Consider the following 17,221-nt stretch of genomic DNA (forward strand, 5'->3'; position numbering starts at 1 on the left):
CTCTCTGACTGTATTCAAAACAAACACGAAATCTATGGAACACTATTACTAGCACTCGACAATTAAAGCTTCCTAAAAGCAAAAACACACGGAAGAAGAAGTGACAAGTAAGAAAAATACAGTTAATACTTAAATTAACGTAGCTCGCTGCACAGCAGACGTGAAGCAGATGGCAGTTAGTTTGCATCTATCTTCAAGATTCTGCCAATTCAGTTTCTTCAGAGTAACTGTAATATTCTCCAGTGGGTCAGACAAATCTGTGAACATCCATGCCGCGCTGTTCTGTACAGGTTCAAAATCTCCTGTTTGTGCTATATGGTACGAGTCGCACGCAACTGAGCAGTATTCTAGAATGGACCACACAAGTAAGCAGTCTCCTTTGAAGACTGACTGCATTTTCTCACTATTGTACCAATAAACCGAAGTCTACCGCCTGCTTTACTCACTACTAAGACAACGCGATCATTCCATTTCATATCCCTACAAAGTACTACACCCAGGTATTTGTTTGAGTTATTCCAACTGTGGCTCGTTGATAGTATAGTCATAGAATGCTATATTTTTTCGTTTTGTAAAGAAAAAAAAAGATAGGGCAAGGCCGGCCACGCTCCCCCTCCCCTAGCTCTCAGGTCAACGAAGAGATATAGTGTAGTCAGGTGTTTTTCTTTCAATAAAATAATTTAAAAGTCGGTTTTACGTAGGGTTTTAACTGGTTGGGAACCAGAACTTTTTATTGCTACTTACAAGTCGCCTACCGTCTTCCAAAATATTAAGAATACCTCGTACCGCCAGGTCAAGGCCCCTACAAACTGTCGTATGGGCGCCCTTGTATGCCGATATCGCAAGTAGGAAATTAAGAGACAGAAGAAGTATATAAGGTTATCGAGCGGGTGATACAGTACCTAAAGGGAGATGGAAAACAACTCGTGATAATCGTGGGGGGTTGAAATGCGGTTGTAGGGGAAGGAATAGAAGAAAGGGTTATGGGAAAATATTGGCCTGATAGTAGGCATGAGAGAGATGAAAGACTAACTGATTTCTGTAATAAATTTCAGCTAGTAATACTCTCTTCAAGAATCGCAAGAGGAGGACGTATACGAGGAAAACGCCCGGAGGCATCGCAAGAGTCCCGTTGGATTACACCATGGTCAGACAGATATTTCGAAATTGGATTTTAAAGCGTACACAGGAGAAAATATAGTTTCAGATCACTATTTAGTAATAATTAAGAGTAGACTAGAGTTTAAGAGAACAGTGCAGAAGAATCAATGCGGGAGAAAGTGGGATACTCAAGTACTGAAGAAGATGAGACTCGTCCGAAGCTTGCTAAAGATGTGGCCAGTGCGTTAAGGACTCTCACAGTAGGCAGTACAGGTGAACAGGAGTAGTATCTCTCAAAATAGCGTTAACATATGTTGAAATGGCAAACGTAGGTAGTGAAAGGGTAACTGCGAAGAAACCATGGGTAAAAGAACAATTACTTCAATTGATAGACGAAACAAGGAAGTAAAAAGTGCTCAGGGAAAGACTGGAACACAGCAATATGAACCACTTAACAACGAAATAAATAGGAAGTGCATGGAAGGCAAGACGAAATAGCTGCAGAAAAAATAAGAAGAAATAAAAAAAGAAATGATTGCCTGAAGGACTGACTCACCGTGAAGAACAGTCAAAACAACTGTCGGTGAAATTAAGAGCGAGGACGGAAGAGTGCAATATGATTTCCACTGGTTAACGCAGTGGAGAGGGCAGATGGGTGGAAAGAGCACATTGTAGGCCTCTGTAAGAGGGAGGAATTGGCTGATGGCGAGATAGAAGAAGAAACTGAAGTCGATGGGGAAGAGACAGGAGAACCAGTATTGATATTAGAAATTAGAAGGGCTTTGGAAGGCTTAAGACCACATAAGCTACAAGGATAAATAACAATTTATCGAAATTTGTAAAATCATTGGGCAAGGTGGTAACCAACCGATAATTCAAGTTGGTGTGTAGAACCTACGAAATTGGCGACACACCATCAGACATTCGGGAAAACATCACCCACGCAATTCCCAAGATAGCAAGAGTTGATCAATGGGAGAACTATCGCACAATCAGCTTAACAGCTCATGCATCCAAGTTTCTGATAAGTATAATATACAGAAGAGTGGAAACGAAAAGTGAGGATCTGTTAGATGATGATCATTTTGGTTTTAGGAAACGTAAAGGTACTAGGGAGGCAGTCCTGACGTTGCGCTTGATAATGGAAGCAAAACTAAAGAAAAATCAAGACACATTCATAGAATTTGTCGAACTAGAAAAAGGGTTCGACAGTGTAAAATGGTGCAATATGTTCGAAATTCTGAGAAAAGTAGGAGTAAGCATAAGGAGAGACGGATAATATACAATATGTACAAGAACTCAGAGGGAACAATAACACTGGAAGACAAAGAAAGGAGTGCACGGATTAGAATGAATGCAAGACAGAGAAGCAGTCTTTCGTCCCTGCTGTTCAGTATTTGTGTCGAAGAAGCAGTGACGGGAATAAAAAGAAGTTTCAAGAGTGGGATTAAAATTCAATGTTGGCGAAGAAGAATTACAGATATGAGGCAGCATTAACTCTGCCCCTTTGTATTTTGGCAAAGGAGAGAGAACTATTCCACCCAGAATTTAAGCATAAACCTCCATCTCTATTTATAAGGTTACTTGCAAATCTGATTTCAACTGCTTTCTTAATAACACTAACCCAATATTTGGAAATACATACCAGACTCTCCGTGTTGTTACATTCGGCTGGATGACCAGACAGGCAATGTTTTGCATTAGGAGATTTGCTCTGCTGTTGTTAGCGTGTGTGACGCTTATGCTCAGTTCACCGGTCATCCACAGTCCTGATGGTCTGACCAAAATTTGATATGCCACGACTGCAAAGAATACGATAGACATGTCTTATGCGAACCAAAATCATACTTTACGATTTCTAACAGGATCTTTATCTCAGTTGGTCGTCGAGAAACACATTTCACATCACATTTTCGCAAAATACAATCAGTCCTACGGGAAATGATGCCCAGTAAGTCTGCGATCATGAACCACCGTCCAGCCAAACCCATTCAATGCCGAAATTTTGAAGCAGTTTCATTTTGTAACTGCTCGGCATTCGGTGAAGTGTGAACGTTTCCGTGGCTCGGAGTCTAATAGTATATTACGATCTTCTGTGATCAGTATCACGGAAAACTTTACATAGTAATTAAAATGAATATTTACGATCGACGTGCCTCTAATTTTTTATCAGAGATGAGCACTCGTTTATTCCTTCTTGGAATACAACTTTTACTATCGAGTTCGAATACATAATATTCACAATTATAAGTTCCCTTCGTCTTTATCAGAGCAAGAACAAAAAACGACAGAGATAAGAAAAATCAGAGATAATGCATTAATAATGTTTGCTTTTCTTGTGCAAGGAGTAACACCTTTGGTTCTCACACACAGCACAGTATGTGACGTAGTTATTTCTGCAATAAAATGTGATATTACAATTCCACAGCTCTCTCGTCTGGCTGCACACTTCCCCCACTACCACGCAACGCTGTTTGAGGGTGATGAGGGGGGCAGGCAGGGAAAATGGCGAAAGTGATGATTTAAATGGCAATATAGTCAGTCACAGTGTACACGAATTGATTTCATATTTCTCAACAACATGGGTCACAAATTAAAGAAATTTACAGTAATGTTTAAATATTTTTGGGATGCTGAACACATAATATAATATTCAACTGATACATAATGTCGGCATACGGACTGGCGCAGACGATCTCGCAGGTTTTCGCACTCAGGCTGCCATCTAACTTTTCAGATTCATTACAGAGATGTGGGAACTGTTCCAAATCATAACGAAGTAGACCTCCTGGATGGCTTTAACGTAAAAAAAATTATCTTTTAAACGGGAACTACATTGCATCAGTCAGTTCAATCTGTATGTGCAAAGGGGCACTTTCATCTGAAACAGTAAAACAGCTCGATACCAGATGCTAGATTGACGGTGTCCTCAAAAATTTTAGAAAACTGCTCTTGTAACCCTTTCAAGACTACAATGAATCCTTGAAAATTCGCGCTTGCTTTAACGCCAGTGAGCTTAGGGAAATTAACGGTGTTTTTTGACAGAATTTGTCGATTCCACAATGCGATTTTCTTTTTAAATGCATCCCCATCAAACCAGAACGAAGTTGTTTCTTACCTTGCAATCTCTTTCTGCGTATAGCTAAATATACTTAAAAGGCAAGGTCTGCAGTCCACTCTGGATGTTCTAATTTTCGTTCGTGCTCTCCTTTCTCCTTTTTAAATTCAGCAATAATAGGATTTGAATTGATAAATCGTTCTAGGCTTTCCCCATGAATTAACCAACGCACTTAGCTATAATATATAAACTCGCCATGCTCTGCGTTCAGTGCCATCAGAAAGTGTTGCAATTGACAGTGAACTAATGCGTGCGACCTCAGAAAATTTATTACTAGTAACAGCAATTTCATAACGTGCTCTTTTCTTGCAAATTTAGCACAAAGTATTTTTTTCAGTCGTTGCAATTTTTTGCTCTTTCCTCATCAACCATATATTTAAATTCTTTCTGCATGGTATTGTAATTTAAATTCTTTCCGCATGGTATTGTAATGTCGCTCCATAGCAAATTTATGGTACCCATCGACTATGTGACTATATATCTTTTATGCGATGTTGAGAAGTGTTATCCATCTCTACTCTCAGTATCTTCCATTTTCAAAATCTTGTGACGATATATTGTTAGACTGTCACTTTTTGTACAAAACTGCCGCTGGACTTGTGAACTTGCTTTATACCACAAACAAATAGCAAAGAGTAAACTGCGCTAGCACTACGATTCTGGTGAACTGAAGAAAGTCGTACCGACAGAAGAATGCCGCAAAGCAATGCTAATTGAAGTGTCGTGCTGTACCGAATTCTAACGAGAAGGACGGAGCTAAGGCGAGACAGGCCGATCGTCGGTCCACATACGACCACTCCGCGACCGTCCGTGCCGTAAGTTATTCCAACATGTTACTCGTAGTTTATTCCTGCTCACGATTCTCCATTTGTCTCAGTAATTACACTTCGATCACACAGCAATGAAAGAGCTCTTCTTCCTGCTCCACGTATCGTAGGCAGAATGGTCAGTGGACTCGCTTACTTAATCAGCTATTATTATCTTCTTATTTTACGGCATAAAATATTAAGAAAGACATCTCCATGTACTTACTGCCTTTATATTGCTGCTGATGAATACCACGTACACGCAGCAACTTCCCAGTTGAAAGACTAACATGAAGACGTTCACAATATGCCTGAAATATGTTGGGAGCATTAGAAACGATGTCATCACTTCTACAATGTTTGGCAGAAAATTATTTATTTATTTTCCTGTACATTTATATCTATCCAACCAGGATTTGACCTATATCTGGAATATCGTTTTGAAAATTTCCATGGAAACATAAATTCATTTCAATAATGTAGACGACAGGAAGACGAAAGATTTCCGTTTACTCCCGTGTATGTTTTGAATTCTTTAAATTCCACATGTTCCCATTACATTTCTGTCAGCTACAAAGTCACCAACGTCTTCCTCTCTGTGTGTGTGTGTGTTGTAATGACACATTCCGACGCAGAGGCATACAATACCTTAAAATCTGCACCAAAGATTAAATCGAGAGGGATGTAGAATATAATCTCTAGAATGTTCATATTGGATCCTCTTTAGTTTCATACTCCAAGAAGGAGTTAAGATACACATTCTATTGTTATCTTGTAGGGGATGGACGTAATTTTTGGTGTGTGCGAAAAAGCAGCCATCTTGTTAGTATTTATGGTTTGTGCGACGAGCAGAGCAACAAAATGCTGAATGTGAAATGAGTTAGTCAACAACGCCAATAGTTATTGGACGAGACCTTGCAGTGCTACGTTTCCGAAACGGGTGTGGCGGACTGCAGCGACTCTCCCCTTTCTTTAAGAAAACATAATGCATATATACGAGGGTGAGTCAAATGAAAACCTTAAACATTTTTTTTAATATTATTTATTGTGCAGAAGTGGTACACAGCTGTATCATTTTTCAACATAATCTCCCCCACGCTCAATGCAAGTCCTCCAGCGCTTACAAAGTGCATAAATTCCTATAGAAACAATTCTTTTGGTAGTCCGCGCAACCACTCATGCACCGTGTGGCGTACCTCTTCATCAGAACGGAACTTATTTCCTCCCATTGCGTCTTTGAGAGTCACTCGGCGGTTTTCCTTCACTATGGCTTCAACTGCTGCAATGTTCTGTAGAGTCACAGCTCGTTGTGCATGACCTGGACGAGGAGCATCTTCCATTGAAGTCACACCATTTGCAAATTTCCTACTCCATTCGTAGACTTGCCTTTTCCTAAATCGTTTCAGGTAAATGCCGGGATGGTTACTTTGAAAGAACACGGCCGACTTCCTACCCAATCCTTCCCTCATCCGAGCTTGTGCTCCGTCTCTAATGACCTCGTTGTCGACGGGACGTTAAACACAAATCTCCTCCTCCTCCGTAGACTTGCTGCTGTGACAAACATGCATCACCGTACTGAACCTTCATTCGTCGATGAATTTCAATAGGTTTCACACCTTCACTACGCAAAACCCGAATAACAGAACTCTGTTCTTCCCTGATGCAAGTCGCAAGTGAGGCGGCCATCTTTATACTGATACTGCGACGGTATGTGTGCATCTGCACTATGCTGTCACCTACAGGCCATTCTGCACGCTGTTTGTAGCAAGCTTACCAACTTACAGGATAACGGCGCGAAATTTCGATTCGTTATTACAAATTTAAGGTTTTCATTTGACTCACCCTCGTACAAAGTAATAAGTTATTGCCAACTGAAGGAATAAATCGGAGGTGTATAACAAATCCATCTATGTGAAATAACTAATTAAAAGTGGCTAATCTTTGGAGTATCAGACTTTAATCGGCCAATTAAATGTAAGAGTTATAATTTGCCAGAACAGCTAGTGACCTAACCAAACTGTACCTCACTTCTGATTTTGACCCTTGAAGTGCGATATACAGGGTGTTACAAAAAGGTACGGCCAAACTTTCAGGAAACATTCCTCACACACAAATTAAGAAAAGATGTTATGTGGACATGTGTCCGGAAACGCTTAATTTCCATATTAGAGCTCATTTTAGTTTCGTCAGTATGTACTGTACTTCCTCGATTCACCGCCAGTTGGCCCAATTGAAGGAAGGTAATGTTGACTTCGGTGCTTGTGTTGACATGCGACTCATTGCTCTACACTACTAGCATCAAGCACATCAGTACGTAACATCAACAGGTTAGTGTTCATCACGAACGTGGTTTTGCAGTCAGTGCAACGTTTACAAATGCGGAGTTGGCAGATGCCCATTTGATGTATGGATTAGCACGGGGCAATAGCCGTGGCGCGGTACGTTTGTATCGATACAGATTTCCAGAACGAAGGTGTCCCGACAGGAAGATGTTAGAAGCAATTGATCGGCGTCTTAGGGAGCACGGAACATTCCAGCCTACGACTCGCGACTGGGAAAGACCTAGAACGCCGAGGACACTTGCAGTGGACAAGGCAATTCTTCGTGCAGTTGACGATAACCGTAATGCCAGCGACAGAGAAGTTGTTGCTGTATAAGGTAACGTTGACCACGTCACAGTATGGAGAGTGCTACGGGAGAACCAGTTGTTTCCATACCATGTACAGTGTGTGCAGGCACTATCAGCAGCTGACTGGCCTCCACGGGTACACTTCTGCGAATGGTTCATCCAACAATGTGTCAATCCTCATTTCAGTGCAAATGTTCTCTTTACGGATGAGGCTTCATTCCAACGTGATCAAATTGTAAATTTTCACAATCAACATGTGTGCGCTGACGAGAATCCGCACGCAATTGTGCGATCGCGTCATCAAAACAGATTTTCTGTGTACGTTTGGGCAGGCATTGTTGGTGATGTTTTGATTGGGCCCCATGTTCTTCCACCTACGCTCGATGGAGCACGTTATCATGATTTCATACGGGATACTCTACCTGTGCTGCTAGAATATGTGCCTTTACAAGTACGACACAGCATGTGGTTCATGCACGATGGAGCTCCTGCACATTTCAGTCGAAGTGTTCGTACGCTTGCCGGCCGGAGTGGCCGTGCGGTTCTAGGCGCTACAGTCTGGAACCGCGTGACCGCTATGGTCGCAGGTTCGAATCCTGTCTCGGCCATGGATGTGTGTGATGTCCTTAGGTTAGTTAGGTTTAAGTAGTTCTAAGTTCTAGGGGACTGATGACCACAGCAGTTAAGTCCCATAGTGCTCAGACCCATTTGTTCGTACGCTTCTCAACAACAGATTCGGTGACCGATGGATCGGTAGAGGCGGACCAATTCCATGGCCTCCACGCTCTCCTGACCTCAACCCTCTTGACTTTCATTTATGGGGGCATTTGAAAGCTCTTGTCTACGCAACCCCGGTACCAAATGTAGAGACTATTCGTGCTCGTATTGTGGACGGCTGTGATACAATACACCATTCTCCAGGGCTGCATCAGCGCATCAGGGATTCCACGCGACGGAGGGTGGATGCATGTATCCTCCCTAACGGAGGACATTTTGAACATTTCCTGTAACAAAGTGTTTGAAGTCACGCTGGTACGTTCTGTTGCTGTGTGTTTCCATTCCATGATTAATGTGATTTGAAGAGAAGTAATAAAATGAGCTCCAACATGGAAAGTAAATTTTCTTTCTTTTTGTGTGAGGAATGTTTCCTGAAAGTTTGGCCGTACCTTTTTGTAACACCCTGTAGTTGGTTAAGGGCGGGAAAGCTGCTTCCATAGCCTTGGTGCGGCAAAAAGTGCGGTAATTCTGGCCGTCAGCGGGGTGACACCAGAAAGCCTGGCGCCAAGGCTACGACACACAATGAGCGACCGCTGCTTTCAGCACTTTGTGGCCACGTCTTGCCAACGGTGTGAGGTGCTTGCCCTTGGCGAGGGTACGGTAACACTCGTCGGTGGTTCTTTCATGTTGCTATCATTTCTGTTGGTATCCTGAGCCAGGTGGTGGGAGAGCCGCTCAACGGATGAATTTGAACGACGCAGCTACAAAGTCACCAACGTCTTCCTGTGTGTTTGTTTGTGTTTGTGTGTGTGTGTGTTGTAATGACACATTCCGACGCATACAATACCTTCAAGTCTGCACCAAAGATTAAATCGAGAGGGATGTAGAATATAATCTCTGTAATGTTCATATTGGATTCTCTTTTGTTTCATACTCCAAGAAGGAGTTAAGATGCACTTTCTATTGTTACCTTGTAGGGCATGGACGTAATTTTTGGTGTGTGCGAAAAGGCAGCCATCTTGTTAGTATTTATGGTTTGTGCGACGAGCAGAGCAAGTCTTATTGTCTTGTGAATAAAAAATAGTGAGAAATATCTAAGTTTTACCAAAATTATTATCACACACACACACACACACACACACACACACACACACACACACACACACACACGCATCTGCCTCCCTTGCAGACTCTCGCTGTCAAGAACTGAATGGACATTGGATTCCACTGTATGTTATTACCCAATTTTTTTATATTTTTTGTTTTTATTTTTATGTTTGCTTCCAGACGACAAGAGTGTGTGAACTGTTACTTTTCTGTTACGCTGAAAAGAGTGTAGTAGCATAACTCCTTTTTCTGTAAACCACAGTCTCTTTCATATCCAAGACAAGAGAGGAGGAAGACTATTAGCACAGGCCGCTGTGGAGGCGGGGGAGGAAGAGAATGCTAATGAGGAAGGGAAAAGGGTCGTAAAAAGATAGGAGGGAAGACTATGTTGCGGGGAAACGGAATGAGCTGGAAGAGGCGTGAAAAGGAGCCAAAGTACATAAAGATTTATACAGAGCTTTCAAAATAAAAAAGAATGTCAAATAAGGTGACAGTTTATCTCTGGCCCTCTTCAAATGCACTTGAGAAAATTATAACAAATTGTCACGAAAAATTAAAAGAATATCCAGTACGACCAATAAAGTTAGCAAGAACAAAATATGTGTAATGCAACAGACTGGCTTGTATTTGTAGATGAAGAAAATAACCCATTTTAGCCATATTGCCACAAAATAATTAGGAACAAATACTTGACAAACACTTAGCGGACAAGAATGGACAACTGCGTTTTTTGAAGGAACCATCTCGGCATCTGCCGTGAGTGATTTAAGAAAACAATGGAGAAACTAAATGTAGATGGTGAATCTATCTCCTCCAGAATGCGAGTCCATTGGCTTGTTGTGGTCTGCAGTCCGAAGACTGATTTGCTACAGTTCTCCATGCTAGTCTACACTGAAGAAGCCTCTTCATCTCTACATAAATATTACATCCTGCATCCATTTGAACTTGCATTTGTAGTCAGCCCTTGGTCTATCTCCACATTTTTCCCTCCCCACACTTTGCTGTAGCACCAAATTGATGAAATGCTACATGCCTCAGGAAAGCGTCGTATCAATCGATCACTTCTTGTACTCGAGTTGTATCATAATTGCTTTTCATCTCAGTTCGGCTCATCTACTCGCCTAATCTTCGGCATTCTGCCGCAGTACTACGTATCAAAAGCTTCTATCCATTTCTTGTCTGCACTGTTTATCGTCCACTTCTCATTTATCTACAAGATTACGTACCAGACAAACACGAGAGGCGTTTACTAAGAAACGAAATACATTTTCTTCTGAAAACAGGTGTGTTTTATTTAGTATTACAATACACCACATTTTTCACCACCCTTTTGGCTACAAAACCCTACTTGTCAACGCAATCTCTGTTCAGTGCAACGGCCTTACACCATCTTACCGGGAGGGCTTGTATGTCCGTATGGTAGCACTCTACTGGTCGACGTCGGAGCCAACATTTTGCTGCAACAATAACCTTCCCATCATGCAAGTACTGCTTCCCGCGGGGTGCAGCCTTCATTGGGCCAAACAGATGCTCTATCGTTGCTCTTTGTGGTTTTGTTAGGCGGCGAGTAACCCAGCGAGCACACACCTCTGATTACTCCAACTGGTGGACTAGTGTGTCAGAGACGTACAGTTGAGCAGTGGGGTGTTTGATTCTGAATCGTCGATCACGTCGAATGAGAGTGTCCGCACGTTCCAACACTGCAGGAGTCACAGATGTGTGCAGCCGGACGGCACGTGGGAGGTCTGACAGGTTCGCACGACCTTGTTGCGATGATGAGAGATGCCCCGCCCAACGTCTGACCCTGCTTTTATTGACTGCCAGATCTCGTAGACATTTTGCAAGCGCCTATTAATTTCTTCGATACTCTGTTTTTCCGTCAAAAGAAACTCAATGACAGCTCTCTGGTTGGAACCCACCTCCGTTACAGACGCCATTTTGATGGGTACACGTAGCGCCACCACCTATCGGAAGTTTATGAAACTGTACTGGCTGAAGCGGGAATATTCCACGATATCCCACAACAAAACACGCATTAAAAAAAAATGAAAAAATGTGTTTCATTACCTATTGAACACACCCTGTATATCGAGAAAAATTGTGTAATGTCTAAATTTATGGTAACTGTTAACAAATTACTGTTTTTCTTTCCAATCTGCGTTTTATTCCCCATCTACTGCGGCCATAGTCAGTTACAGCGCCTGACGAAGAAAGCAAAGCAACCAGAAGGGAAGGAGGCAACGAAATAAAACTTTACAGATTGAGAGGCTATGTGGTGATATTTCAGTGATAACAAAATCTAGCCAAATTTACAAAGAAACTGGCGGTATGAGCCTGCTTATCACTATTACTTTACATCCACTTGGCCTGGATGCAAGCTCTTATTCGGTTAGGAGCGGTGCTGTAACGCCGTTGTAACCTTTCCCGAGTCAAGTTGTCCTACGACTGTTGCAACTGGTCCTTGATACACTGGACACTGGCACCATGACGCAGTTGACGTCTGAGCTGCTACCACACATGTTCTGTCGGGGACAGAACTAGGTCTTGGTGGTCACTAGGTACCTCAGAATCTCGCAGAAAATTCATTGGGACACACGTGAGTCGTGCACGGCTCGCATTTATTCCATGTATTGTTTGTCACCTATTACGGTACCGCCGCCTCGTTTTCTTATTCCATTTACTGGTGTCACTAGCCTCCTGCCTTACTTGCCCGTGAGCGGCAGCAGCAGCAGCGGGTATCGATAAGTGCACTGTCGTACCATCTCTGGAGCCACCGATAGTATGTCCGGGTCGTCGTGTGTCTGGCAGTCAGATGGAGACGGACCAGCACTGCAGTCGGGATGAGGCAGCAGTGAAGTCGGGGACGGAGCGCCGCTGAGGTGCGATCAGCCACTGCTCACCGACCGCTGGCGACACACATGAACTGTCCGACGGAGGGAGATTGGAGTGGGACGACCATTGGTTGGTTGTTGGCTTGGTCGTCTCATCGGCCGACGATATTTGGTCCTTTCACCGTTTCCGGGTCTGGGGAGTTCGTCGGTTGGCGTGGAGAAGAGAAAGTCTCCGGGCACATGTCTGGGTGGGGCCGGTGGCCGCCTCAACGCACAGTCGGAGTGTTTGGTGCTGTTCCCATTGCTATGAGGTCTGCGGCTCACCGATCCCGGACACGAAACTTGAGTTTTTACTTAATCTATCCCGGACACGAAAGTTGAGTTTTTACTTAATCTACCAGCCAGCCCCAACTGTTCACATTGTGTCGTTTGGACTTCGTTGTGGGCTGTTGGGACATTCCCGCGAGCAACACGTGTGTTTTCAAGCCTCCCTCCTGTGGAGTTTAACTTAACTTGATTATTCTGAATTGAAGTGCTCCAGCAGAATCTTCTGCCTTATGGCCGTTAATGTTCCGGTTACTTGCCCTGGCCGTTGACATAAATTCAGGCAGTGTATTTTCCTTGTCGTGTTGTGGCTGTCCAGCATGGCGTGTAGTTTGACAGTGGAATGTGTAATTCGTTGTGGGTGCCAATACCTTCTCCGTTGTTCCATTGAACTCCCTGTTGTGTGCTGGTTGGGTGGAGCAGAAGTTATCCTGTCGCTTGGTCCGTTGACTGTCTGTCGGTTGGGTTGCCGTTGGATCGACTGCCTGTCTCACCTAAGCAAGACTTAGTGTTTGAATTCCAGGCCGACCCTCGCAACTTCTGAGCGCCCTTGGGTGTACTCCCTTTTCTTGTTTGTTCTTGTTGTTTGTACTTGTATGGCTTCTAGCCAATATTTAGATTAAGGTTGTTTTGCCCTTAAGGTGTCTGATGGTTTGGGCCGTTACCCTAATTTAAGAACTGTTCTATGTAAAGCCTTCGGAATTTTTAAAATTAATGTTATTGAGTCTTAAGTGTTGGGCCTTCAGCCGATTTTGAATTTAAGTGTCAGATTCTTTGGGCCTTCAGCCTAATTAAGGAATTGTTTTAAGATAAGGCTGTGCCTTTTAAATTTCTGATTTTGGTTGAGGTTTAAGTTATTGGCTTTCAGCCGTTTCTAAATTACAGCAGTCTCTCCCTTAAGGCATGAGATTGTATGGCGCATTCAGCCGCTAATTAAGTTCCTAAATTAAAGCTCTGTTTTTTTAAAATTTTTCTTGGCGTTTGTAATGTTTGATCAAATGAAAGGTTGTATGTTCGGGTGTAACTGACAGCCACTTATTTTGGCCCCTTTCCACAAAGTAAGCTACATGTTCTGTCCTGCGGGTTTAGCAAGGCGTCTCAACATGTCTTATGTGGATGAGCACTGTCCTGTTGAAAAATGGCACGACGATACTGTCGCACTAGAGCTAAGAGATGGGGACGCAGGATTTTCGTGACGTACATGTACACCATCAGAGTTGTCTCAGTCACCATTGACCGTTACCTGAAGTCACAACCGATGGCTCCCTACACCCTGACGCCAGGCCTGTTGTGCCCCTCCAAAGCACTACAACAGTGGGACCTGTCACCAGGTCACCGCCATACTCACCAACGATGGTTGGTTGGTTCTTTGGTTTGGGGGTGGGAACCAAACAGCAAGATCATCGGTCCCATGGGATTAGGGAACGATGGGGAAGTCGGCCGTGCCCTTTCAAACGAACCATCTCGGTATTTACCTAAAGTGATTTAGGAAAATCACGGAAAACCTAAATCAGTATTGAACCATCTCCTCCTGAATGCGAGCCCAGTGTGTTAACCATCATGCCACCTCATCCGATGCCACCAATGGTCATTCAGGGTAGTGCAGTACTGTGATTCATCGCTGTACACAGTGAGGTGCCACTGATCAGCAGTTCATGCTTCCCAGTCATAGCACTACTCCAAACATTGCGGTGTTAATGGCAGCTTACCCATGGGTCGCTAGTTCCCTCCGGCTGCTGCTAGTCTCTGACCAATGCTGCGGCATGACACAGAATGTTGCACGGTGTCCATTATTTGATCTCGGATGACAGGCGCAAATGTGAAGGGTTAAAATGTGATTGGTGTACAATACGGTACCCACCCCACCTGGATATCCGCCCCTCCTGCCTACTATAAGTCCCTTAAAATCCTTGAACGCTATGCGCTCTGCCTCGCCTATCGCATCTGTCTCCTGTCCCCCATGCGGATCCTTTACAACCTGATTCCTTTCCTGCACCTCCTCCTTTTCCTCGAATGGATACGGATCCTTTACACCTCACACAAGCTTATCCTTCCCAACCGCTTGTCTCTCCCATCCTCTCCCATCCCACACCGCAGCTGCGCCTCTACACTTGCGTCCCACCTGCTCTCCATCTTCACACTCTCCACACCCTTGCCTGAGGAGGCATCCACCAACTCCCCCTTCCTGATGATGTCCTCGTTCCTTCCATATACACCTTCTATCAGATCTAATACTCCCTTTTCCTCCAGGGCTCCCTCTCGCCTTCCCACTTCCTCTCTCCCTCTCCCCTACTCTCTGCCAGTTCTCCCACTTCCCCCCCCCCCAAGCTTTCACACCTGACCCTGCCCTCTCCTTTCCCCACACACTTCCTTTCTCCCATTGGCTTCTTCCCCCTCTCCTTCCCCCCTGCCCATCTCCACCCAGTGGCAGCCCCCGCCCCCCCCCCCCTCCCATCTCCTCAGTGTGTTCAGTGCGCCGAGGATCATCACCAATGTGCTACAGTGTTCTCTTCATCAGTGCATCAGTGTTCCTCTTCAGTGTGCTCCGTCGTTCGCGTGTGAAACTGTTTGTCTACGTTTGTGTGCACTACTGGACTTATTTGTATAACCAGTGCCTTCCGCAAACGCCTTCATGTCATTTCTTATGTTTTTACCATCCATGTATGTCTGTTTTTCTGTCTCCATATTTACTGTCTGTTTTTCTGTGGCTGAAGAGTGGCGTAGATAGGCCACTATCTTTTGTAAGGTGTTAAAATAACAATAAAGAAAAAAAATACGGCTGTCCTCTCTTGTCACGGTCAGACGAGCAGCTCTGACGGGTTCGTTCCCTGTCATGTCACGTCATTATGTGACAGAGTTTTTATCTGTAAAGAAAAAGATGCCCCACAAATCTAGATATTGCACGATTCGATCACCCAGACAACCGGTGGCGCATGTCAATTTCCAACTCTGTGAGGCGCTGATACCGCTTTGTGACAAGTATGCCGTAAGAGACGAATAAGGCGCATCTCCGTGTCCTTCATAGTCATCAATAAATGGCGCTGTTCGTGTGCTTTACGTACACTACCTTACATAGTAGCAGCACTAAACACGAACAACAATAATGCACTCTGGTGGCTGTTCTACCTATCACAGAGTACTGTAACTCTGATGATTGAAATAGTCACCGGTGGAGTGTTCGCGTATGAAGTTACATTCACATGCGACCATGTCGTCTAGGTGCTTCACTTTGTTCGTCAGGCAGTGTATTTTGCTGCTAAAATAGCAAAACACATCTACTGCTTTTTTGTGTCTCATTTCCTTATCCAGTTCCTAGCGCGTCATCCGCTTTTATTATGCAGTCTTGTTTAAATTTCGTTGCTGCTTATCTTGTAACTTAAAAACACTTCTCTTTCCGTTCAACTGCTCTTCAGAATCCTTTTTCATCTATAACAGAAATATAACGTCTTCTTAAAAACACAAATTGTTAATTCTTTCTCTCTGAATTCCAATTACTTTTCCCAATTTCTGTACTGAATAACAAATGTCATACAAGCCTGTCTCACTCCCTTATCAACCACTGCTTCCCTCTCATACCCTTCGACTCTTTTAACTGCATGCAATTTTCTCCTTAAGTTGTAGATAACCCTTCACGCTCTGTACTTTATCTCTACTAATTTCAAAATTTCAAAGAGTGTATTCTAATCACCCCTGTCAAAAAAATTACCCTGCATACGCTGCAGAAGATGTCCCACTGCTACAGACAGGAAAATTTCGCGATAACGATAACGCGAAAAATAACACGAAATTAGAGGTTTTTAGCGAAATAACAGAAAATCGGCTATTTTTATGAGATATCGCGAAGTTGTAATTTTTCGTACAAAAATTTTATAAATCTCAAAACAGCAGACTAATAATATACGTAACTAATAGTTATCAAATGTTAAAACTGCATTTTGACTCCTAATGTCCTCATCGCCGAGGTTCATGTAAAATTTTAAAATGACATGTATTTTCCCACGTCTAATTTTGATGAGATCACGAAAATAGCACCAGAAATGGCAAAAAATAACAGCAATTTTGACAAAAACAGGGAATTTCTCAAAGATAGCAACAAATTTTTCAAAAAATAACACAAATACGACACGAAATCCTCCGAATTGGGCAAAAAAAGAAACACCGAGATTCGAGACTGAAAAAAAACACCAAAATCGATAAAAATTAACATCGAATTTGTCAAAAAATAACACAGAATTTGGCAAAATATAACTCACAAATTGGCACAAAAATTACATAGAATTTGGCAGGAAAATAACACCGAGTTTGGCAACGAATAACACTAAACTCGGAAAAAAATACAACGCAACTGGCAAGAAATAATAACGAGTTTGGTACAAATAAAAGGTGAATATGTCACGAATTCGGCAAAAATACAACATCGACTCTGCCAAAATTTGTCAGGATTGGAAAAGCAACAGGGTCCACTTTGACAAAAAAGTGATCCCTCACGTGATAAAACACTACTAAATGGAAAAAAAATTATAAGTAATATGCCAAAAATAACAAGTAATTTGGCAAAAATAACAACGAATTTTGGAAAAAATAACAC

General features: G+C 43.0%; 1 protein-coding gene across 1 annotated transcript in view; it reads right to left on the reverse strand.

Moving 5' to 3' along the window:
* The window catches only part of LOC126188067 (proton-coupled amino acid transporter-like protein CG1139), a 129,348-nt gene that overhangs the window by 42,036 nt on the left and 70,091 nt on the right, over nucleotides 1-17,221 (reverse strand). Inside the window, exon 6 of the mRNA XM_049929512.1 lies at nucleotides 5,252-5,336. Coding sequence (XP_049785469.1) covers nucleotides 5,252-5,336 — 85 coding nt within the window. The remainder of the gene's footprint in view (nucleotides 1-5,251; nucleotides 5,337-17,221) is intronic.

Source organism: Schistocerca cancellata, chromosome 5 (assembly GCF_023864275.1).
Source record: "Schistocerca cancellata isolate TAMUIC-IGC-003103 chromosome 5, iqSchCanc2.1, whole genome shotgun sequence".
NCBI classification, from domain to species: Eukaryota; Metazoa; Arthropoda; class Insecta; order Orthoptera; family Acrididae; genus Schistocerca; species Schistocerca cancellata.